Source organism: Megascapheus bottae, chromosome 21 (assembly GCF_031878675.1).
Source record: "Megascapheus bottae isolate mThoBot1 chromosome 21, mThoBot2.hap1, whole genome shotgun sequence".
In the NCBI taxonomy this organism is placed as follows: domain Eukaryota; kingdom Metazoa; phylum Chordata; class Mammalia; order Rodentia; family Geomyidae; genus Megascapheus; species Megascapheus bottae.
The window spans coordinates 32,751,087-32,776,000 of NC_143529.1; the positions used below are offsets into that span (position 1 = coordinate 32,751,087).

The window sequence follows — 24,914 nt, forward strand, 5'->3', positions numbered from 1 at the left end:
GGGGCCCAGAGTCCACCTGCAAAACTCACAAGCACCACACTGCATGTACAAAGGTCCCAGTCACTGCTACAGTTCCTTCTGGGACTGATCACCAGACTCTTACCCTCAGGTCCGTGCCCTATGTGACTGCAAACAAATGTGGGAGAGCCCAGGGACTCCACAGTGCTGAGTAAGAGTTTGAGAGAGAAAATGTGAGCAGACAGGGAGAGATGATGGCAGCTGCACTCAGAGAGAGTGGCCAGGTAGAGAAAACACCCTAGAGCAGACCTGCACAGAGGACAGGCACCCACCTTGGGCTGAGATGGATGGATGGATAGAGATAGATAGATAGATAGATAGATAGATAGATAGATAGATAGATAGATAGATAGATAGTCAGTCAGTCAAGAGAGCTGCTGGCCGTGTGAGCCATAACCCTAGCACTTACAAGGCTATGATCTGAGGATCACTATTCAAAGCCAGCCTGGGCAAGAAATTTCATGAGATTCTTTTTTTTATTATTATTTTATTATTTTTTTTTGCCAGTTCTGGGCTCGAGCTAAGGTTCTGAGCACTGTCCTTGGACTTTCTCAAGGCTAGAGCTCTACCACTTGAGCCTCAGCACCACTTCTGGCTTTTTTCTATGTATGTGGTACCGAGGAATCGAACCTGGGTCTTCATGCATTCTAGACAAGCACTTTAACCACTAGGCCAAACTCCCAGCCCCATGAGATTCTTAACTCCAATTAAACATAAAATAAAAAGCTAGAAGTGGAGTTGAGCTGCGGCTCAAGTAGTAAAGTTTAGACCTTGAGCCGAAAAGCTCAGGGGTGGTGGCCAGGCTCTGTACTCAAGACCCCAGATGGGTGCACACATAAAGTAAATAGAGAGGGGGAGAGAGAGAGAGAGACAGAGATAGAGACAGAGACAGAGAGAGGCTCCATAAACACCACAAGTGGACTACAGATTTCTAGGCCCTCCCTGGGCTAGATTGTCTTGAGAAGTCTACCCTCTCCTCTTCATCACCTGGGAAGCAGGGGACAGGACTTCAGGCAGTACATGGCAGCCTTCCCAGACAGAAGTGCCAGCTGGGGGCTTCTACCAACACTCCAGTATCCGAGAGTCTATCTGCCCCTTCTCTCACTCCTGACTCTCATTTTCAAATAGAATTTTCTTCTGTTCCAACTTCTCCCACCTCATTATTTGTGGAGAAAAGAAAGGATCCAAGCAACTTTGCTGGTATCTATGTCCATGACGCTGGCTCCAACAAGGCCAAACCTGACAGGCCCACCTCTCACCCCTGCCTCAACCCCATTCCTTCTCTTGCTCTCCTCTGTCATTGGCACCTCTGGCATCACTGTTAGAGAAACTAACACTTAGGAGGAAAATGATCACACTAGCAGACAACAGTTCCAAACTCTGAGAAGCAAATGACTGCACTTATATTTGTCTTCTTCCATTTCTCTTGATTCTGTGACCAGATACAATCTTTATTTCATTCCAAAGCTGGATGATGTATCTGGGCACAAACTTACTACAAATTATAGGGAGATTTTTGTATACTCATCCATAATTGAAGCCAGAGACTCGGAAGGCTTCTTCGGCAAATATACAGGGTCTCTGCTCTATTATCCTGGTTTTACATACACACACACACATTCACACACTTGTGTTTATTTATGCAAATATATGTGCACAGGCTGCCCGGTTGAGCCCTTACCTCCGATGGCTTCGTGGTGCAGGTACCCCTTCCTGAGCACTCCACATCCCTGGGGCGGCCATCTCTGGGCATGCACACGCTGGGCTTTACCACCAGAGTCAAACGCAAAGCCACGATAGACTTAGTAACAGAATCATTCACAAAACCTGAAAGAAAATGAAACAATCCCAACAGTCAAGCAATCCTTCACCAGCAGACCCCCTACCAACTCTGAGCTTCATTTAGGTAGCATTCCAATCTGACCAAAAAAAAAAAAAATGTAGCACATAGGAGTGAAGTGTGATCCTCCATCTGGACAGGTCAAGAGCAAGGGGCATCCATCACCCCAGACACCACCTGTGCTCCTTCACTTGTTCCTGCTGGGGACTCTCTCAATCCCATCCCTGTGCGCCATCTTGGAATTCAGTCTCTGCTTCTGAACCCCCCTCTTCCCCTGTCACTCAAACCTTCTCCTCCTGAGTGCCTTGGAAAGTCCCAAGTGTTACAAATTCCCATCCTGCCAGCAGTCTAACCAGCAGCTATGACTTCCCTGCAGGTGGGCAGGCAACACCAGTGTACGAACATTTTGTGTCGGTCTTATTAGTGAGCAATTCCAGGATCACCAATTGGACTTTGTGATATCCATTTTATCCATCTAGTAAAATGGATAATCTCAGCTAACAAAATTGGGCTAATCATAGCTAAACACTAAGCTGAATATTGATTGTGATATCACTGAAGTGTCTTATTTATCACTGAAGGAGCTTTAGGTATATAATGCAGCCATTCATGCCAGTAGTTAATGCAGATATTTAAGCATATATATACATATATATATATACTTAGAATATTGAGGAATCAATGCAGCTTCTAGCTGGAATGGAGAATAAATTTCTTAGTATCTTTTTAGTAATATTTTAGTAAACAAGTACCTTTTTATTACAATGTAATCCTCTTATTAAATGTAACTTTTTATTCCAAAGCAAAATACTACCAAAATTCATGAATATGCCAAGATATTTAGTCCTAGGTGTTGTTCAAGAATAAAACCAAGTCCAAGAGTCTCAGTATTACAGATATTTTTATAAGTATGCATAGATGTTTTAAGACAAAAGACTCTTTTTGTGTGTGTGTGCTTGTCTTGCGGCTTCAACTCAGGTCTGGGTGCTCTCACTGAGTTTTTCTGCTCAGGGCTAGTGCTCTATCACTTGAGTCACATCTCTATTTCCAGCTTTTCTTATAGTTAATTGGATATGGGAGTCTTGTGGACTTTGCTGTGTGAGCTGGCCTCAACCCACAATCCTCGTATGTCTGCCTCCTGAGTAGCTAGGATTACAGGTATGAGCAACTGGCACCTGGATGCCAAAAGACTTTTAATTCCCACATGGCACCAGGAATCAGTGGGGGGGAATGTAAAAGAGAAAACAATTGGCTATAGAACAATTGAAACAAATTCCATTACCAGGAAAAGAAGTATATTCTAATCTCCATTTCCCATTATACATAAAATTAAATCTAGATGGCTTAAAAATGATAAATCTGAGGCTGGATGCTGATGGCTCAGGCCTGTCATCCTAGCTACTCAGGAGGCTGAGATTTGTGGATTGCAGTTCAAAGCCAGCCTGGGCAGAAGAATCCATGAGGCTCTTATCTCCAATTAACCACAAAAAGCCAGAAATGGAGCACCAGTGTGCAGCAAAAAAGCTCAGGGACCATGCCCTGGCCCTGAGTTCAAGCCCTAGGACTAAGACCAAAAATATAAAAATAAAAAGAACTAAGATGGCCAAAAAACTTTACAACTCCAAGTAGAAAACATAAGATGTTAGCTGTTTCACTGATCTCAGAGTATGAAATGAGACATAAAATGGATCATAAATATAACTCAATTTTACTCTATATAAACCTAAATTGTATAAATAGACATTTAAATTATATATATATATCTAGGCACCATAAACAAAGATGGTAGGCCAGACGCAGGCTTCAAAATAAAATTTATAATGCATAAAACCTGAAAATGATTAGCTGCCATAATATATAAAATATTCTTCTACTTGCTTTTCTCTCGACATTATTTATATTTATATAAACATTACAACATATAGAGCAGCATGAAGCTCTTTTATGTGTAAATATATAAACAGTAAAAATTATGTAGAGATGCATGGAAAGAAAAAAAACAATCTCAGTAGAAAGAAAGAAAGGAAGCAGAGATGGGCAGGAAAGGAGTTTGTGCCTAAATATGTAATCATTTATTTCTTTATTAAAAATGTGCACCGTACATCAGCATGGTGTCTCTTGCCTGTAATTGAGGCAAAGACCAGAAAGATCACAGCTCAAGAATGGCCTGGGCAAAAAGGTTAGCAATACTTCATGACAACCAATCAATCATGCCAGATACCTATCACACTAGATAGGTAGGAAGCTGAAGGTAGGATCACTGTCTGTAGCCAGCTGTGAGCAAAAATACACACAAAAATGTATATACAGCAAGGCAGGGGACGTGGATAATATGGAAGGCATCTGTCTAGCAAGTGTGAGGCCTTACATCCAAACTCCAGCCTCCGTGTCCCCAAAAGAAAAGTGGAAAGAAAATGTGCAAAACATGGCTTAAGACTTGTGCATAAAGAAACCCTATATTCATTTCCTTAGTCATATATCTATTTTAAATATTATGCAAATAAATGTTTAATTTAGCTTCTTTATAAAGTTACAGTTGTCACTACTTCCAAGCAGGCTGTGAGAAGTTATAAACCTATAAGTAAACACAACTGGGTGATAAGAAGGGGCTACAAATGAATGAACTGAAGCATAATAGACTCTATAGAGAACACAAATGGTACAATTCTTTTAAAAGAATAAGTCAAAGCCCAACAAAAATAAGTGCCAGGAGGTGGGACCAAGGGGAGAGAGACAGAAGAATGAAGGGAGGAAGGGAGAGAGTGCAGTGGAGAATTCATTATATATTCCACAGACTGGAGAATTGGGAGAAAGGAGTGGAGGGTGAGGATGTTGAAGTCATGACACAGATCAAGATGCACTGTGCACATAAACCGGTGTGTTAAATGGTGAAAATAAATCAATACGTAACCTAAACGCAAGGCAAGTAAGGAAAGGGGTGGGTTGGATTCATAAACTGCTTCGGTGAATGGCAACTCCTTTACATAGCTACTTAAAAATAATAAAAATATTATGTAAAAATATATTAACAACAGCAAAATAATAAAGGAAAAAGAAAAGCAGAGCATCCTGCTACCTGAATCCACGGTTTCAGAATGACTTTGTGTTCACCTTTTCAATTTTTCTAACACCCTTTTTCCCTCGCTTTACTAATTTCCTTTTTGTGATGCATATATACATATTGTTCTCATAAGTGCATTGCCTTAAAATACCCATAAAAATCTGGATACAAAAGAGAAAACAAGTCACATCAGTCTAGCTTGTATGCCAACTTTATCATCTCATTAGGTGGTGGTCACACATTGCTATTTTTTTTTTTTGGTCAACCCTGGAACTTGAACTCAGGGCCTACGCGTTGCCCCTGAGCTTTTTTTACTCAAGACTATTGCTCTACCACTTTGAACCACAGCTCTACTTCTATTTTTCTGGTTGGTAATTAGAGTTAATAAGAGTCTCACAGACTTTTCTGCCTGGGCTGGCTTTGAACCATGATCCTCATATCTCAGCCTCCTGAGTATTGTAGCTTTCTCCAGGGCCCTTGGGCTGGGCTTTTGAGGTGCAGTAATTGTGTTACCAAAGGTTGGTGGGAAAGCTGACAGGTCTTCCAGCTCTGAGAGTGGCTCCAACAATGGAGGGAAGTCAGTCTTTGGGTTGCACCCCCATCTGTCCTGCACATTGAAACAAGGCTTACTGAAGCCTTCATCTTGCCGTGAATCGAGATGAGGGTCACCCCACATGGTACGGAACCTCAGAAAGGACAGGAACCATAGGTCTGATGCTGGTGTGGTTTATGTCCATAGCTATTTTCTTTCTGTGAACTGGTTTCAGGAAGGAAGGAAGGAAATGAACGGGCTCAGGAGAGAGATCCTCTTCCGAACAGCAGTCCACTTCTGATTTCACAGCCCCACACTGTGGAAACATCTTGCTCATCTCATCTGGTCTCCAGAAACTTCCACACTGCTCCGCTTCGCACGGACTCTCCCTTCAGCCAGTCTTAGAACCACCGGGGCAGCTCCAGTTTCACTCATTATAGCTTTTTCCTCAATATTGCAGCCCACCGTCTGCTCCAGCAGGTGTATCCACCGTCAGGTGTACAACCTCGTGTGCCAGGCCCTGATTACTCTAACTTACTGTGGTGACAGTAATTCTTTTTCATTAATATCCTTTTATTTTTTGGTCTGAGACTGAGATTCGAACTTGGTACCTGATGTTTTTGCTCACTGGCTAGTGCTCTTCCAACTTAGCCATGCCTCCAACCCCTTTTATTATTATCATCCATTTTTATTATTACTATGTAGTTGTCCAAAGAGGTTTCAATTCCCTAAGTCAGGTTGTGAGTACAGTGCATCCTGATCAATGTCACTTCCTCCCATCTCTACCCTTCAGTTACGTAGCGCAGTTTTTACATCATGAACATTGACTAGAATAGCTGCATTTCTTACCCTTCCTCCTTCATTCCTGAGCTTCCCCTAAGACACTGAAAGAGGTCAAGACACAGGCACACACACACAACTTGAGTAGCAAAGACAATTCCCTAAGGGAAGGTACCAGAATTTCTTATCATCCACTGGTATTTATGCAAATACATAAATACCAGGTTACTAAAATATAGTTATTTATCAGCTTCCAGTAACATAGGGTGTGCTACAAGAGGTCTTATTCCATTTCTACACATAAAATAATAGACATAACATCGATCCCAGTAATTATAACTATTTTTTTACAATTCCTCTTTGTTCTCTAAATTCACATTAAATTACTTTCTAAGTCCGCTCATTAAGCGTTTGGACAACAGTGCCCCATAATTATGTAAAAGAGACTTCCTTCCAAATGTTATTTCTAAAATTCTACTTAACTAGTAAATAACCTAAATGAGCACATAGTTAAAAATATACAAGGTATCCAGGCACGGTGGCTCACACCTAATTCTAGCTACTCAGGAGGCTGAGATCTGAGGATTGTGGTTCAAAGCCAGCCCAGGCACTAAAGTCCATGAGATTCTTATCTCTAATTAACCAGAAAATTGGAATTGACACTGTGGCTCAAGGGGTAAGGCAGTAGCCTTAAGCTGAAGGCTGAGGTAAATTTCTCTAGACAATTTGCTCCCAATTCCTCAATGAACATTGACCAAGCTCACATCGACCAATGTGGTACCATATTGGATTTCAAAGGCACAAAGATGACTCATTATTGGTTTCTGCTACTCCAAATTTGCAGGTATTGATAGCTTACATCTGTAAATACAGCTCTTTAGGAGACTGAGATCCAACACCACAGTTCAAAGCCAGGAAAGTCTGTGAGACTCTCATCTCCAATAAACTATTCAAAAAAGCTGCAAACAATTCTATGGCTCAAGTAATTAGAGCTCTAGCCTTGAGCAAAAGCAGCTCAGGGCCAACACTCAGGCCAGAGTTCAAGGCCCAGTACTGGCACCAAACCAAAAAAAGAAAAAAAAAATGTTGCCTAAATAATTCAGTTGTAAGCTTCCCACTTAAGAATCACGGATCTGGTAGAAAAAAATAAATTTAAGAAAAATAGATGTAAGTCACCTAATTAATATCATAATTAAAGTCACGGTTACTTTGAATGAGAGATGCCCTTGTGAGCCTCTGAGAGCAGTTTTCTCATCTATCTGTAAAATCCAGGGGGCAGTGCTGTTCCCAAGTCAGAAAGACTTGGTCGGAAAGACTTGTTCAGGCCTCTGCCTGCACCTGGGTTTCTGTGACCATCTCAAAGACTGAAGACTATCCCTGCACAGGAAGCGCTAACTACAGCCTAGTGCAAATTAAAAGTGGGAAAGGGGAGACTTCTGAAAGGAAGACAGAAGAGAAAGAAAGAGAAGGGAGAAGAGAAGAACCACGACTTTGTCAGACATAGGATATGAGGGACAAGAAGAAACCATATGCAACCATGCATGGGACTTGACAGAGGTGGATTTGAAATGCTGCTGAGATCCAGAAATGGAACAGGCAGACTGGTGGTAGCTGGACAAAGGACACAGGAAGTTAGCAATATCAGGACTGAAGACTTAAGTGATTACTCATCCGAATATAGATGCTATTGAAAAACCACAAGATAAAGAAAACCTACTGGGGAGGGAGCGGAGAGGAACGTGAATGGATGGGCTCTGAAACCAAGTTCTGTAGTCTAATATTCATCAAGTAAGACGAGTATTGCAAAGTTAGGTGACTATTAATATACTTGCCATCATATAGTATCAATATAAGCATACTGGAAAAATGACATGATGTAGAAATGTCAATAGGATTTCTTTTCTGTGGTGAAAAAAGAGATTTCTTGGACATGAGGAGCATAAAGTATTGAATGGTGTCAGACTTGTGGCCACATGAGTCCATGAAGGGGAAGAAAAAAAATATGGCAAGGACTCCACAGTTTGTTCAATATTCAGATATTGGGAAAGGAAGGGGGAAGAGAAGGTGGAAGGAAAACAGCACTGGCCTGACGGACTCGCTTCTGTCTGCTACACAACAGGGTGAGTTCCCTGAATTTAAATGTTTTCAAGCCTGTAATAAAGGAGAAGTCTTTGCAAGGATTATCAAGGTAACATCTGGGAGCATGTCCCAAGTTAACTAGTTAGAGGTGACAAAGAAAATCTGGGTTTCTTTGACTCCCTCGTGTCTCCTTTCCTACTTCTGCTACGTACCTTCCAGCACAAAATCCACACCCCCTGCTCTTATCCTCAGTGGCAAACCGTGCTAATGAACACAGTAACGACATGCCCAGCAATCATTACAGGCTGTTTAAAAACAGTAACTTTGTCCAACTCACTCCCTTGGTACAAAGAGAGTGAAAGAGGTCCAGTCATTATCTGTGGACTGCAGTGGTCAAGCATCCATTAAAGCACACAAGATGGCTGACTTCAGGCCATTAACTATTTGCTTTGCTGCTTTTCTCTTTTTTAATATTAACGTTAAAGAGTCTTAAATGGACTCTGTAGTTAACACCTCATTGGGATTAATAGCAAGTGGGATTTGCTCATCTCGCTTCAGTCGTTTGCCTAAAGACCATTTTCATTCCTGCTCAAGGCAAAGTATATGTGGAAGATTAAAAAACTACAAGCCTGCCCATAAATTCTTAAGCAGTAGCTATTGAAAACAGACTGTGCCAAGGTTTCCTATGAAGACTGGGAGAGCCCTGGCACACACCTACAACCTATAAATGTTGTTCCGAGACCAGCAAGGCCCACAACTGACAGCAGCTAGGCATGAAGGATTTGAGAGGTCCCAGACTGCATCACAGCTCCAGCTGCGGGCCCCGGGCTCTTCCACCGGCATGGGTACTGGGAAGGAGAGAAGTCACAACACCCGAGTCTCACACTAGATCTGTGACCCAACATACAGTGTGTGTGGGCAGACCCCTTGTGAAGGAGGCATGGTGGACAGACACTACCAAAGTCCAGGGAGGAGTGAGCCAAGGGTGTGAAATGAGCTGCCTGGGATGCAGACAAGGGTGGAGCAGGCAACATGGGCCCGATGGAATAAGGGCTTAACACTGAGCTCCCAAGATGTGTGCTGGCTATGAAATTTCAGCCATGGTCTGAAGAAGAGCTAGCCAATTACTAATATCCACAAAAAGAGAGTCGATGAAAATTAGCCTAACCTAAGGCAGAAATCCCATTCCCATCTCTATCGAGGCTCACTAGGCTCCTCTTCCCACTGTGTCTCTCTTGTACAACTTCCTAATAAACCTTTGCTCCTTCTATTCTGGGTAAGTAAATTATTTTACCAACCCTGGCTCTAAAAATCTGTGACAGTGACAATAATCAAGATGCTTTGTACATGAAGACTGATATGTTGAACTGAATACCCTTTACATTCATTTCACTAAATATTATTTTATGTAATCAGAGGCACTGAGCCTTTGTATTCCTCCCCTGAGGCCTCCTTTGGTCTCACTGTATGTGAATGCCTAGAGTCCTATAATAATTGAGATGCCTTGTACACAGAGATTGACATGCTGAATGGAAACACCTTTGAGCAATTATTTAAAGAAAATTAAATAATATTTTTAAACTATGCCATTATAAATCCTGACAAGTAAATTTGTCTTTGACAGTGCTAGAGAAAGGGCAGAAGGAGACCTCATTGGAGGGAGCCACAAAAACAAGGCCCACTGACACCCTGATCTTAAGAACCTGTCTCCTCTTTGGTCTCACTTATGCTAATGTGCATCTATGTATTAGAAACTCAGTGGTTTTGGTTGCTTGGTTGGTTAGTTGTTTTGGACATTTTGATGCATAAAAGGGTGAGATGCATTTGGGGAAATTTGCCCTTAAAAGAAGAAATCATTTTCTCTTAATATCTGAGTAAAATATGGCTTGAAATGCTATCAAAATTAGAGGCTACAATGGCTCCTTGCAGGTATTTTTGCCCATTTTCTTACCTTTGCTACTCATCCAATTCAGCAGGTGGATTACACCTTAGACCAACGACTGAAAAATCACATGGAAGTGATTTTCTCTTAGGGGGAAAAATTGTAAGGATAACACAATGATATTTTAGGGGGGGAAGCAATCAGCCTGCTATTACCTAAAAATTAATTAAGTCATTCTCAGCAAAAGTTGCTGTCAGAGACACTGACAATTCCCATGTTACCCTGTCCACATCCCGACTGCATCCCCAATTGATTCATCTACCCTTCTGATGAAAGAACTCCAAAACTTCCAAGACAGAAAGCCAGGAACTGGTGGTTCCTGCCTTTAATGTACACAAGAGGCTGGGATCTGAGGCGAGAGGTTTTCAAACAAAATTCAGGCAGAGGGCCGGGAGTTTGGCCTACTGGTAGAGCGCTTGCCTAGCATGCACGAAGACCCGGGTTCGATTCCTTAGAAAAATCCAGAAGTGGTGCTGTGGCTCAAGTGGTAGAGCACTAGTCTTGAGAAAAAACCAAGGACAGTGCTCAGGCCCTGAGCTTAAGCTCGGGACTGGCAAAAAAAAAAATCAGGCAGAAAAGTCTGAAACTCTGTCTCCAATAAACCTGAAAAAAGCTGAACTGGAGCCAAGGTTCAAATGGTAAAGCAATAAAGTTGAGTGAGAGCACAAGGCTCTGGAGTTCAAGTTCCTTTACTAGCACAAATGAATGAATGAGTATAAACTGAAAGTTTAAAAATGAACAGAAAGAATAAGTATGGTGGCTCAAGCCTGTGATTCCACTTAGGAGGAAGACGTTGGAGGATCACTTCCCGAGGCCAGCCCAGGCATAAAGGTTCACATGTGTCCCTCTCAATCAATGCCAGGGTGTGGTGACACGACAAGCCCGAAGCCTGGGAGCCCAAAGCGTGTGTATTTATCACCCCAGCAACACGAGGTATCCTAAACAGGATGCTCATAATTCAGGCCATCCTAGGATAAAGTGAGACCCTACCTCTAAAATAACCAAGACAAAAATGAGGTGGAGGCATGGTGCAAGTGGCAGAGCGCCTGACTAGCAAGAGCAAGGCCCTAAGTTCAATCCTCAATACTATAAGGGGGGAAAAAATAGCACATGGCATCACTAGAGCATCCTTCCAAAGCTGGCATTCTAGACAACAACAAAGCAACAGTGTATTTGCACAGCAGAGGTGACTCTCCTACAGTGCCACACTTTCTGCTTAATTCCTTTCAGGAATTCGTTCCTGTCTCCCTCCCCTTTTGCCATTAATATTAGATCATGTTACTTGTCTGAAATCAGACAAGCCTTTTCTTCTTCCCATTGCTTCAATAATCATTCAGAATAACTGAGTGGGGCTGTGATCCCTCCCCTCGCTCCCTCCCAACTGGCTGGCACACCCCTGTGACCGACCTTGGCAGCCAGGAGGCTAGAGTAACTCTAGGGATGGAGTCTGCATGCTGCACTAACCACCTCTAGTTTGCAACGTGATGAACTAATTAATTAACTTGTAATTTCTTTAAGCCACTGCATTTGAGCTGTCTGGATTATAATGGCTCAGCCTCTACTCTAATCAATATAGGCCTACAAACAAATCAGCCCCAGGGATCAAATGGAACTGTCTTTCAGCTGCTAGGTAGTGTCACAAGCTCACAAAATACAAACTGTGCCATACTCCCCTCCCCACTCCTCCTTAGTGTTTACGGAGCCAGGCTGGGCATCTGAGTGGCTCCCTTTCTATCACAGTGGGGTTGGTGGAAGGGAACTGAACACCTCTCTACCTTGGGCTCCTTCTTTTAGAAATAAAGGTAACACCTCCCGGATGGTTGCTACGATAGGAGGTTGTAATGTGGGTGAGCCTTTAACACAGTGCAAACACAGGACATGGGCTCTACGTCCTCATCACCATCATCACCACCATCATCAACAGCAGCAGCACCAACCAGCATTATTTGAAAGAAGTCCTGTCTTACTGTTTGGGCTGCTTTAGCAACACAAGTTACTTCTCTGGGAAGTCCGAGGCACTGGCAAAGTAGAGATCTAGTAAGAGCCCTCTTCCAGATTCATGATTGGCCATCTCTCCACAAGACAGTGGGGTGAGAGGGCCCTCTGAGGTTTTCTTTGTATGGACACTGAAAACATTCATGGAGGAAGTCACCTCCCAAAGGCCTGACCCAGACCACTACTGAGAACTGGATTCCGTCATAGGAATTGTTTGTGCTGAAAGAAAAGAGTTTGCACAGAAAACAGCCATGCAATGAACTCACTCAGCCTCCTACTCAGTCTCCAAGACAAACTTGTAACATGGGATTTATTTCTTAAATGATGCCTACTTTTTACAATTATTACTCAGATTTAATAATAATGTCAGAATCAAAGTATGTCTTGCATCAATAATGCAAGGAAATGTCTTGTACTATTATTGGCTTTTTGGTGGTTAATTGGAGAGAAGAGTGTCATGGATTTTCCTGTCTGAGAATCGTGATCTTCAGATCTCAGTCTCCTGACAAGCTGGATCATAAGCATGAACCACTAACACCCAGCTAAAAGATATTCTTAAATACCCAAAGCACCAATTCAAGAAAGACTGACTGGTACAAAAAGAACGCATAATGATACAAAAATGTTCAAATTATAAATCCTTTTCTGAAGCAAAATTGACAATTAGGCCTGTCAAATCTCCCCATCTGCCTCTTTCAGGCATCAGGCAATCTGCATTTAGCAAAAGTATTTTCTTCTCGTGTGTGAAAAAAAGCATAATTGAACAATTTTTTAAAAAATTAAAAAGAAAGGAGAGAGCCTTTTCCTGAATACCAATGGCTAGAACATGAAAATTTAATTGGCACCTTCTTTGAAATTTTGTTGGCTCACTCAGAATGCCCAATTGAAATTCTTCATTTACTTAATGCCTATTTGATCACCTTTTCCTAATCAGTTGGAATTACATCACTTCATCTTCCGCTGCTATGGTTTCAACTTGTCAATACCAGCAAATCAATTGTGAAATTACTGCTAATACTCATACAATTGCCTACCGTGTCCACTCATTAATATCCAATGAAGACTTCCTGATTAATGGCATTATTATGCATGCCAAAATAATTAATCACTTTTCTGTGTTGTGTGAGGAGAACAGAGGATTGGAAAGGTACACTTCATTGGGCTGAAATGGACATCCCACGTGGAGGGAGGGAAGGAAGGAGGGAGGGAACGAGGGAGGAAGGTCCAGGCTCACAGAGGGAGCCATGCAATGTGTAGGATGCTGATAGGTTTGGCTTCTTGCTTATGATTGGCAGTGACTGCCTATGACCAGTGCTCTCAGCTGCCTTTCCTCTGTGCTCATGCATTGTCCTGCTTTTACTCAGAATCCCCAGCATCAGTGAGCACCAGCGAGGGTACCTGGTACCCCCAAGATCATGGAAAAGAAGAATTTGAGATGCATTCACTTCCTGCATGATGCCTGATGCCTACTACCTTAATTTTCTTGTCCTTTTTTTTTCTTGTACTGATCCTGGGACTAGAACTCAGGGCCTGGGTACTGTCCCTGAGCTTCTATTTTGCTCAAGGCTAGTGCTCTACCACTTGGGCCACAGCTCTACTTCTGGCTTTTTGGTGGTTTATTGGCAATAACAGTCTTATGGCCTTTCCTGCCCGGGCTGGCTTTGACTCACGATCCTCACATCTCGGCGCCCTGAATAACTAGGATCACAGGCCAGGCATGAGGCGCTGGCACTCCACTCTTAGCTTTTTTTGTTCTGTGCGTGAATTTATTGCACTAAAAGTAGAATCAAGCAGTGGATTGCAATGGAACCCAGTCATTCTGAGGCCACCAGAGGGGAAACTGGGGGCATGGAGAGATCGGCCTCTGAGGCAGCCTGTGGTCCTTGCAGTTCACATTCGCGCAGTCGCTGTGGTAGAATAGTCCACAGCACTGAGGACCTCTGAGGCCCCTGGGAAGCTTTCCCTGTGTGCTCCACTGCTGGGGCTCCACAGAGAAGCCCCCCACACTCAGTCCCACCCCCATCGGCTCACCAGGGCCCAGACACCCACAGTTATTTCATACACTGCTATTAATACAGCTATTTCATACCACTGTCATGTAGACTCTACCAAACTAGGTTTACCAGTTCCCTCCTGCACCCAAAGGCCAGGACTGGAAGCTCTAGGTTTGGACAATTTCTCTGCTGCAGATTGAAAGCCATATGTATTTCAGCAGAGCCCCCAGCCCAAGATAAGCATGTTCTGCAGACCATTCCCTTCCATTACAATCTGTAAACCTGTCTGATGGCCACCCCAGCCTCTTCCTTATCCACATCTCCATTGCTCTTCCACGACTCCCTGTTGTTGCAGTTCTTCTCATAGTATAATACTAAATGCCCTTGCCAGCCACAGGGCTTTTGCACATGCTGCTCCAATTTTCTACCCAGAAGGGTTTCCCCCTTGCCTAGCTAATAACTAAGCCTAATCCTTGTTCTTCAAGCTATGGTCTCCCCTACTTCAAGGTTATGTCAAATTTTTATTTCCAAATAGCAAAGTGTGTTGGTCAGTTTTAATTGTCTATTCACTTGTATAATAAAATTTTAGTGTCTATTACTCCAATAAAACATCACTCATTGGTTTGCTACTCTGTTTCCACCACCAATGGGTGTCAGAAAGTTTGTGGGGGCACAGGGATGGTGGCTCATACCTGTAATCTAGCTTTTTGTGAGATGAAGAGCAGAAGGGTTGAGGTTCAAGTCTAGCTCAGGAAAAAAGTTCTCAAGAAACCATCCCAAACCAAAATCTGGGCTGACTGATGCGTTCTTGTCATTTCAACTAACAGGAGGCTGAGACTTGGAAGACCACAGATCCAGCCAGGATCTAGTGGTAGAGTGCTTGCCTCGCATGCATGAAGACCCGGGTTCAACCCCTTGATACCACATGCATAGAAAAGCCAGAAATGGTACTGTGACAGGATTGGCAAGAAATAAAAAATTAAAAAAAAAACAGGATGGTCATAACTGTACTACTTGTTAAGAATGCATGTGAAAATAAAAAATATCATGGCATTCAAACCCCAAATGTCAGAAGGAACATTACTCATGAGAGACCAAGAGCCTTTTTCAAAATTCATTCCCACTTGTTTCTATTCCTCCCTGGGATCTAGAGGGTTTTCTGCTGCTGGCATACCCTACTCAAGCCCTGAACTCACAGTTCTGAGTATTACATCCAAGACTTTTCTGGAAAAACAGGTATAACCACTGTGATTTTGTAAAAACTAAAGAAATATCAAATGTCCCTCTCGAAGCACTCACTAATCTTTCCAAATATTTGTCTTTTCCAGAACATCCTCTGTCCCGTTCTTATGGAATTCTATGCTTCTACCAGAAAGAATGGCATTTCCCCATTCTTAAGGAAATGGAAAAAAATTATATTAAGCCAACTAAGCCAGACCCAAAGACACATAGGTTGTGTGGTTTCCCTCATTTGTAATGATTAGAATGTGCCTATAAATCTACAAGTAAACATAATGAATAGTAAAAGACAAATAATTACCCTTGGACATAATTAAACAGTACTCTAAACATTCATACAGTGAGAACAGAGGAAGATATTTCAAGGGCTCAAGAGTTATAGGCCAACGAAGCAAGATGGCACCGAAACAATAAGGACCCAGCCTAGCTCACTCCCACAAAAAGAATCAGGGAATCCCACGAGCCAACTACCTTAAGAAAGCCACAACTACAAATTCAAGAAGCAACAGAGAAGGACTCAAACCAGAAAAGAAATCCAGATAAAGCTCATAGTCAACGTTCTCAAATAATCCAAAATGCGAGGACCCCTCCCTCACCCCTCCCCAGTGGCTCCAAGCCACAAAAGCGGTGGTGGCCGGCGCCGGGCCCTGGAAGCCCCAAACTCCAGCAACACCAGCAAGCAGCAGAATCCAGACGCAGGAACCTGCACAGACCGGGCGTGGGCAGCACAGGAGGCAACAGACACCAGAGGGGAGGCAAATGACCCTCCAACACCGTGGAGCAGCTCACAGCCAAACCCCAACCAGTAAGTAGTCCAGGAGGTTCCCCCAAACCCATCGGGAAAGCAGAGCTTGTGGCGAGCTACAGAACTTAACCCAGACCCTTCCACCCCACCCGAGAAAGACTGGCAAGTGCAGGGGGGCAAGGAACTCAGAATCCTGTCCCTTCCCTCAACAGCCCCCTCTCCCAGGCCATTGACTGGAGACTGACAGGCGGGCGGGCGCTAAAACCCAGCACCCCACCAAAGGGGCGGAGGTGTCCCTGCTCCCACCTGCCCAACAGCCTCCTCTCCCAGGCCACGGAAACTGGAAACAGAGGGGCGCTGAGACCTTGCCTTCCAACAGGGGTGTGTGGGAGTCTGCTTGCCAGCATCTGAAGCCTGCTGGGAGCCTCCAGCAAGACAGCACCAAGGGGCCCCCCCACCAAGTCACAGAAGGACTCTCACCCAAAGCGGCTGAAACACAGCAGGGAACTGAAGGGCAAACCAGCAGGGGCCGGAGTTCACCCTGGCAGAGCCAGAAAGGTGAAGCTCCGCCCTCAGAGCCCATGTCCCCAGCTGGGCCCCACCCCTGGGAACAGGGCCCTGGTCTAGCTGAGAGCATAGGAGTCTACTCCCTCTGCAGTGCCCCGCCCCTGGGAACAGGAACAGGGCCAGCAAACAGGGCTAGGCTAGCCAAGACCACAACTCCACCCCACAGCTGAAGCCCCCAAACTGCAGGCCCACAGTGAGGCCATGTATTGTGCTATCTGAGAGCTAGCTGTGCAGTGGCACACAGCCTTTGGGAATGAGCTGACACACCTGTAAAAGCTACAAACTCTGACCCAGTCAGAGGATCTATACTGGCTGAGAACCACACCTACACACAGATTCCCAGAACCACCAGCCCCAAACCAAGTAAAGACCGCCACCTACTGACCACAGGGCGAACCTACAACAACCGTCTCCACTCCAATTTGGCGGAAATGGCAACAACAAATCATGAAATATATAAATAAAGTCCCACACAAAACCCAAAAGGAAACAAGAGTGAAGAGAGGAGAGAGAAGAGAGATGTCACCATCCAAAGAAATGACACCTGAAGGGACATGAAACATGACTCTGTTCAAGGAAATGATTGCGGACATGACTAAAGAGATCAAAGCAGAATTCCAAAAACAATTCCAGGAACATAAGCAGAAAATCATCAAGGAGCTCCTCGATCTCAAAAGAAAAATAGAAAAAAATTATACTTCCCTAGAAGAAAACATTAATACCCTCTGAGCAGACATGATCAGCTCAGTGTCAACAATGCAAACAAAAATGGAAGTATTAAGCAACAGATTGACTGAGATGGAGAACAGGTCATCAGGAACAGAAGATAAAACACAAGAGCTGGAACAGAGAATCATCAGTCTGGAGAAATCGGTCAGAATTTACCAAAGAGAACTCCAGGACCTGGCAGACACAGCCAAGAAATCTAATCTTCATATAACAGGAATAGAAGAAGGGGAGGAGTTTCTTAATAGGGAAATGCAACCCTTATTCACCAAGATCATAGCAGAGAACTTCCCTGACTTCGAAAGGGAAAATACATTATTGAAGGCCTCAGAACTCCAAGCAGGCAAGATCCTAGAAGGAATTCATCTAGACACATCATAGTAAAAACATTAGACCCGAATACTAAGGAGCTGATCTTAAATGTTGCAAAAACAAAGAAAGAGCTATACTACAATGAAAAAAAATAGAATAACTGCAGACCTCTCCACGCAAACCCTAAATTCAAGAAAAGCTTGGGAAAATATCATTCACGCCCTGAAGACCAACAACTGCCAACCCAGACTGATATATCCAGCAAAACTAGCATTTACATTTGAGGGAAAACAAGAATATTTCATTCCAAAGAGAAGCTATACGAATATGTGCACATTAAACCAGCATTACAAAGAATATTAAATAATCAAGAACAAATTGCAGAATAGCAAGAACTCCCATCAAGAAGCTATCACCCATAAATCACAAAACACAAAGGGGGAAAAAGGAGAGAGAAAGAAACTCAGAAGAAAATATAAATAATGACCAAGGACACTAACTAACTACTTCTCCATAATTTCCCTAAATGTGAACAGGCTGAACAATCCAATCGAAAGACACAGAGCAGCAGACTGGATTAAGAACAAGACCCATCCATATGTTGCCTCCAAGAGACCCACCTCACTGCCAAAGACAGAAACAAACTCCAAGTGAAAGGATGGAAAAGAATTTTCCACTCCAACACACCATGAAATCCTAATCTCAGACAAAATTAACTTCTCCGTAAAATCAGTACATAAGCATAAAGATGGCCACTACATAGTAGTAAAGAGTACAATTCATAACCAGAATATTACAGTCATAAACATTTACTCCCCCAACACGGGAGCACCCAAATTCATCAAGCAAACTCTCTTAGAATGGCCAAGATTTTGAACTCAGACAATGACAGATGCTGGGAGGGTTGTGGAGAAAAAGGAACCCTACTGCACTGCTGGTGGAATTGTAAGCAAGTTCAGCCACTCTGGAAAGCAGCATGGAGGTTTCTTAAAGAACTAAAAATTGACCTTCCCTACTATCCCGCCATACCACTCCTGGTCATCTATCCTGAACATCATAACCCAAGATATGATAAGGACACCTGCTCAGCTATGTTCATCTCTGCACTATTCACAATAGCCAGGCGATGGAAACAATCCAGATGCCCTACTGCAGATGAATGGATACAGAATATTCAAGATACACACACACACACACACACACACACACACACACACACACACACACAATGGAATTCTACATAGCCAACAGACAAGATAAAATAATGGCATTCGTAGGGAAGTGGATGAATCTAGAGCGAATCCTGTTGAGTGAGACAAGTCAAGACCAAAGGAACAAAAGGTGCATGGTATCCTTAATATGTGGCAATTAGATCCACACAGTACAAGAGCAAGGACTCAATATTTGCGTATCCAATGCTATGGAAATATAAACACAACTACATAGACTTAAAAATCTATGACTCTATAGACATAATGTTTTATTACATAGATTAATATGTATCTATGACATATAAACCCTCAGCCTAATTTTAATTATGTTCTAAAATCTAAGTGCCAGTGATTGTATATAGAGATTCCCTTCTTGAACACTTACTTGTTCAACATGTCATTTGAAATATGATGTAAAAATCAATGTTAATAAATTCTTTAATAAAAAAAGAGTTACATGCCTATGATCATATAAAATGATACTAACCGAAATGAACTCCAAGAAGTGGGAAACAAGCGGTTTTTTTATTGTACTAGTTGGTTTATTCCCTTTTTTGATTCCCCTGTTTTGATTTCTTTTTTTTTTCTGTTTTTGATTTCTTTCCCTATGTCTTATACATGTTTATCTGATGTAGGGAGGGGACAGGGAATCACAGAAACAGTAAAACAAAGAGTGAGCCAATCCGGCAGTGATACTCACTATTCTATGTTAGAAATTAACTTTACAACTTGAGGGGGAAGGATGGAGTGGAAAACTAAGAGAGAATGAGGGAGGAGGTGATACTGTTCAAGAGGAAATGTTCTCACTGCCTAACCTATAACTAACTCTCTGTATATCACCTCTGTATCATAAGGAGCTGGGAGAAGCGGGGCAGATGGCATTACTCAAGATCAGTGAACAGGTACCTTCACACTACTGTCCTGACACGTGAACTCGGGTTGAGGTTACTCCATCATTTGAGGCGAGTTTTCCTGCACTTCTTGATTAGGTCCTGGAATTTACATAAATTTGTGTAGGTAAAAGAATCTCATGCATTGTTACCAATGCTGTGGGTAGATCAGAATCCACCCAGATGGAGCCTGCTACATAGGACTACCTTAGTAAGAAAACGAGTTCATTCTTTTTTCACCACCTGCCCCATTTCCACTCCAGTGGGGCCTGGCACCTCAGCCAGCCCTGTAGCCACAGGGAATGCTTTCACTGCTACTGAGTTTATTCCAATAAGTAAATGGTATGGACCCAGACAACATTTAGGAACATGAATTTCATGTCCACTTCATTTGTTTTCGATTCTAATTCTCAATAACACAAAGAAAAATTTTAGTCAAGGCTGATGGCACATGCCTATAATCCCAGCTACTCAGGAGACAGAGGTATGAGAATCTTGGCTTTAAAACCAGCCCAGGCAAAGTCAGTGAGACTCTCAGAAACAAAATATAAACCAAAAGGGCTAGGGACATGGTCCAAAGTGTTAGAGAGCTTGCCTAGCTAGCATGTTTGAAGCCTGGGTTCAATCTCCAGGAGCCACAAAATAAAAAAAATAATAAATAATAATACTAATAACTTTTAAAACCTGATTGTTGCTAACTGAAGAACAACTTAAACTTTATAGAGATAGTCCAAGTAACTAAATGTGTGCTATAAGAATTATATCTAGGGTATGGTGGTTCCTCAGAAGACTAAACATACAGCTCCCCTATAACCCAGCAATTCCACTACTTGGCATTTACCCAACCATCCAGAAACAAGGACATACTAAATCCACTAGCACAACGATGTTCATTGAAGCACTATTTACCATAGCAAAGATATGGAGCCATCTCAGATGCCCCTCAGTTGATGAGTGGATCAACAAGATGTGGTGTTTATACACAATGGAATTCTATGCTGCTGTCAGAAAGAACGACATTGCCCCATTTGTAAGGAAATAGAAAGACTTCGAAAAAAATCATATTAAGTGAAGTAAGCCAGACTCAAAGGAACATAGGCTCAATGGTTTCCCTCATTTGTCATAATCAGTAGAAACCTTGGGTTCTCCTAGCAGAGACTTACAATAGAGCAAAACCTAGATACATAAGGCCATATAGTACGACACTAAATGAAAGGACCTCCAGGATATAGAAACAAAAGCCATATTATGAGTGATTGTTGTCCTTAATGTACTACGTTATCTCTTATCTCTTTTGCTGTCTCTTCATTATCTCATATTGTTACAGTATTTTACCTTGTTATCTGATATATTATATATATATATGCTTATTTGGTTATTTGAAGTTGGATAGGGAAGGGGGGAAAATAAGATGAGAGGTGGGGGTGGGAGGGAGGGAAATGGGGACCAAGACATGAGAAAGGGACCATGCTTGTGAAGTAATGCACCTTCTATCTGGTAAATATAATGTAACCCTTCTATTAATTACAATAAAATATGAAAAAAACAAAGGGAAAGACTAAGAACAAAAAAAAAAAGAATTATATCTAGGAAGTGGTGCTGTGGCTCAATTGGTAAAGCACAAGCCTTAAGCTGAAGAGCTCAGGGATAGCACCTAAGCCCAGAGTTCAAGCCCCACAACCAACAACAAAAGAAAAGAATTATATCTAAATTACACATTCAAAAGCAGCTTTAAAACTCCTGTGCTTTTTCTTCTTTTCTAATTCTTGCTTTGTACTTGACCGTGTTGAAGTTTGGGAATCCCCTCATTGCAGAACCTCAATAGACCTTATTCAACTGTGAATTTAAGATGGCTGTGAAAGGTAAAATATTTGCATTTTCATTTTTAAATCTTACACTTTCATAAAAAGAATATATTAACGATTCTAACAGGTGATGACCTCTCCAAACTTTCTTAGCTCATTTATCCCTGAGCCCCAGACCAACATATCTGAAAAGACAAAATGTAGACTTCCCAAAAGAACGATGAAAAGTTTCTTCATTTTTTTTCTGTATTTGAATCTCTAAAGTACTTTTAATGTAATGAAATATGAAGTGTCACAGAAGTAGGCTATAGAAGTCTACAAAGAATTCTTAAGATGGCCATTTTACAGCTGGGAATTTTCTTTATATAGCATTTAAATGAGCAGATAACTTATGCATGAGCCAGATTTCCTCAGCTAAGTGGCTGCTCTTGGCTTCACAATGGTCACAAAGAGCTAGGGTATTGTCCCTTATCTTTAGAAATTTCATTCAAATTAAAGTTTTAAAAAGAAAATTGTATGGTGATGCTGGCTGTAAATGCAACTGTCAGAAGGAAAGTAAACCAAACAATTGGCAAAGCAGAGATTTTATAAAAATATCAAAACGGGGGAAAAGGGTAAACGTGGGACAAAAGCCTGTGGTGTAGAGATAGAAGCAGAGGACTTTCGGGATCAGAATGAACAACACAGCAACCACCACACTGAAGGTGGAACGGAGGCAACCCCAAACTGATCTGGCAATGCACCGAAAGAGACCAGTCACTTGGCACTATGGGCTCACACCGTAATCCTAGCTACACAGGAGGCTAAGGCTGAGGATCAAAGTACCAAGACAGCCTGGACAAGAATGTCCACAAGACTCTTATTTCCAGTCAACTAACAAAAAGACCAAAGTGGAGCTGTGGCTCAAGTGAAATGGCATTAGCTTTGAGGAAAAAAGCTTAAGAACAGTGAGTGCCCAGACCTTGAGTTCAAGCCTCAGGACCAGCACCCCAACACCCCCCCACACACATACCATAAACAACAAAAATCAGGGAGGGTATTATGAAGTCTGTGGGTAGAACACGGAGTACCCACCACAAGATCAAACAGGGTGCAGTCAGGAAAGGAAGTAGGGACATCAAGAAAAGAAAGGAAAGCCGGACACTCAGAAACACTAGGTTGGATGGTAAGTAAGTACCTCCACCAATAAGCACCAATAAGAAGTGCTGAGATAAGTGCACGCCTGCCAGGGAGACTTAGATACCAAGGCTGTAGGCAGCTGGGAGATTCTGAGAACACAGTGGACAATGCCACAGAAAGAGGAGCTGAGAACCATGAGTCAAAACACTTCCGAGAATCAGCTCCGTAAATAAAATGCCCTCTCACATATTAATAGGCAAAAAAAATTACAATTAGCGAAGATGTCCTAGGGAATTGTAAAGAATATTTTTAAATTGAAGGTCCTACTACTATCTCATTCCTTTATATCCTAATTCATTTTCTAAGACTGGAGAGACTTCTGAAAAAAACCAGGAAGGAGTGAAATGTGAATGTAAATGGACATCAAAGGTCAGGTAGACTTAACATGAAGTAAGCATGTACGGGGAAGAGACCAGCATAGCTGCAAGAGGAGAACTGTCCTTCAGCCCTCCATGTCTGAATGGCCCTTCCAACAAGAGGAAAATGCAGAAGCTGCCCATGTTCCAGCCCATGAGAATCCTTCCTTCTGACCTGCCCTGGGCAAACCTGGCACCTCCCTCCTCTACCCCTATGCTACCCTGAGCAACCCACAAGAAGCTGGATTTGGGGTGCCCCACATGGCATCCATGGCAGGAGCCAAGGGAAGAGGTAGAATCTAGCCAGTAACAGGTCAGGGAAGTGGGAAGGGGTAGGAGAGGACAAGCCAGCCCGCCTCTGATTCCATTCAGCTCCTGAACAAGGACTGACATGCCTATAATCCTAGAAACCAGATATTTAAGAGGATCACCAAGGCCAGACTGCGCCAGTTCAATGGTAAGTCAGCTGTGGTGGTGCACTTCTGTTATACCAGCAAGACAGGAGGCTGGGGCAGGAGGATCACACTCGAAGGCCACCTCCAGGCATCTGCAAAGTAAACTAAAGCACAAAGGGCTTAGGGAGCTGGCAGACCATCCTCTAGGTGGCAATCAGTGGTTTATCCTGACCAGTGATGACAGCAAGATTAATTCTCTTGACTCTCTCCAAAATGATCAAACTGGCTGTACTTTGACTTTATTTATAATTATACACATCTCTCTCTCCCCTCGCCTCCAGTTCTTTGTCTGTTTAAATTCCAACCCATGCCTAGACTATGCTAGCCTAGACTACATGACCAACACACACACATACACACACACACGCGCGCAAGCAAAGAGTGATATAATAGGTACCTAATTACAATAGAAAATAATTGGTTTTAAGCAAAAGAATAAAAGAAAGGAAAAGAAATAGAAGAAACTAGATCAGTATTCGAAAAGAGAAAGAAAAAGAAATGAGCTGAATAAAAATGCAAATAATTAAAGATGAAAGGGACAAAATGCAAGAACAAAACAACAACAAATAGAAACCATAAGACCAGGCACTAATGTCTCAACCTTGTGATATAAGTTACTCAGGAGGTACAGACTTGAAAGATAGTTGTTTGGAATCAGCCAGAGCAGAAATGTCCATGGGACCCCATCTCCAAAATGATCACTAAAAATGCTGGGCTGGAAATGTGGCTCAAGTGGGAGAGTGCTAGCTTAGCAAGCCAGCCAAGCAAATGTGAGGTCCTGAGGTCAAGCCCCAGTACCAACAATAATAATAATTAGATAGCTGACAGATAGATTGATGAGACAGATGGATGGATAGATGATAGATAGATAGATAGATAGATAGATAGATAGATAGATAGATAGATAGATAGAGTAAATGGATAGACAGAGAGAGATGATGGAGGTATAGAGAGATGATGAATGAAGAGAGAGATGATGAATGCAGAGAGAGAGGATAGATAAGATAGATGGATAACAAAGATAGATGGTAGAGAAAGATAAGATAGATAGATAGATAGATAGATAGATAGATAGATAGATAGATAGATAACAGACAGAGATGATGGATGGGTGGATGGATGGATGGATGGATGGATAGAGAGATGATGGATAAAGAGAGAGAGAGATAGGATTGATAAGGTAGATGG

At 42.5% G+C, this 24,914-nt stretch overlaps 1 protein-coding gene across 1 annotated transcript in view; it reads right to left on the reverse strand.

Moving 5' to 3' along the window:
- The window catches only part of Dner (delta/notch like EGF repeat containing), a 285,735-nt gene that overhangs the window by 127,850 nt on the left and 132,971 nt on the right, over nt 1-24,914 (reverse strand). Inside the window, exon 5 of the mRNA XM_090354957.1 lies at nt 1,700-1,845. Coding sequence (XP_090211083.1) covers nt 1,700-1,845 — 146 coding nt within the window. The remainder of the gene's footprint in view (nt 1-1,699; nt 1,846-24,914) is intronic.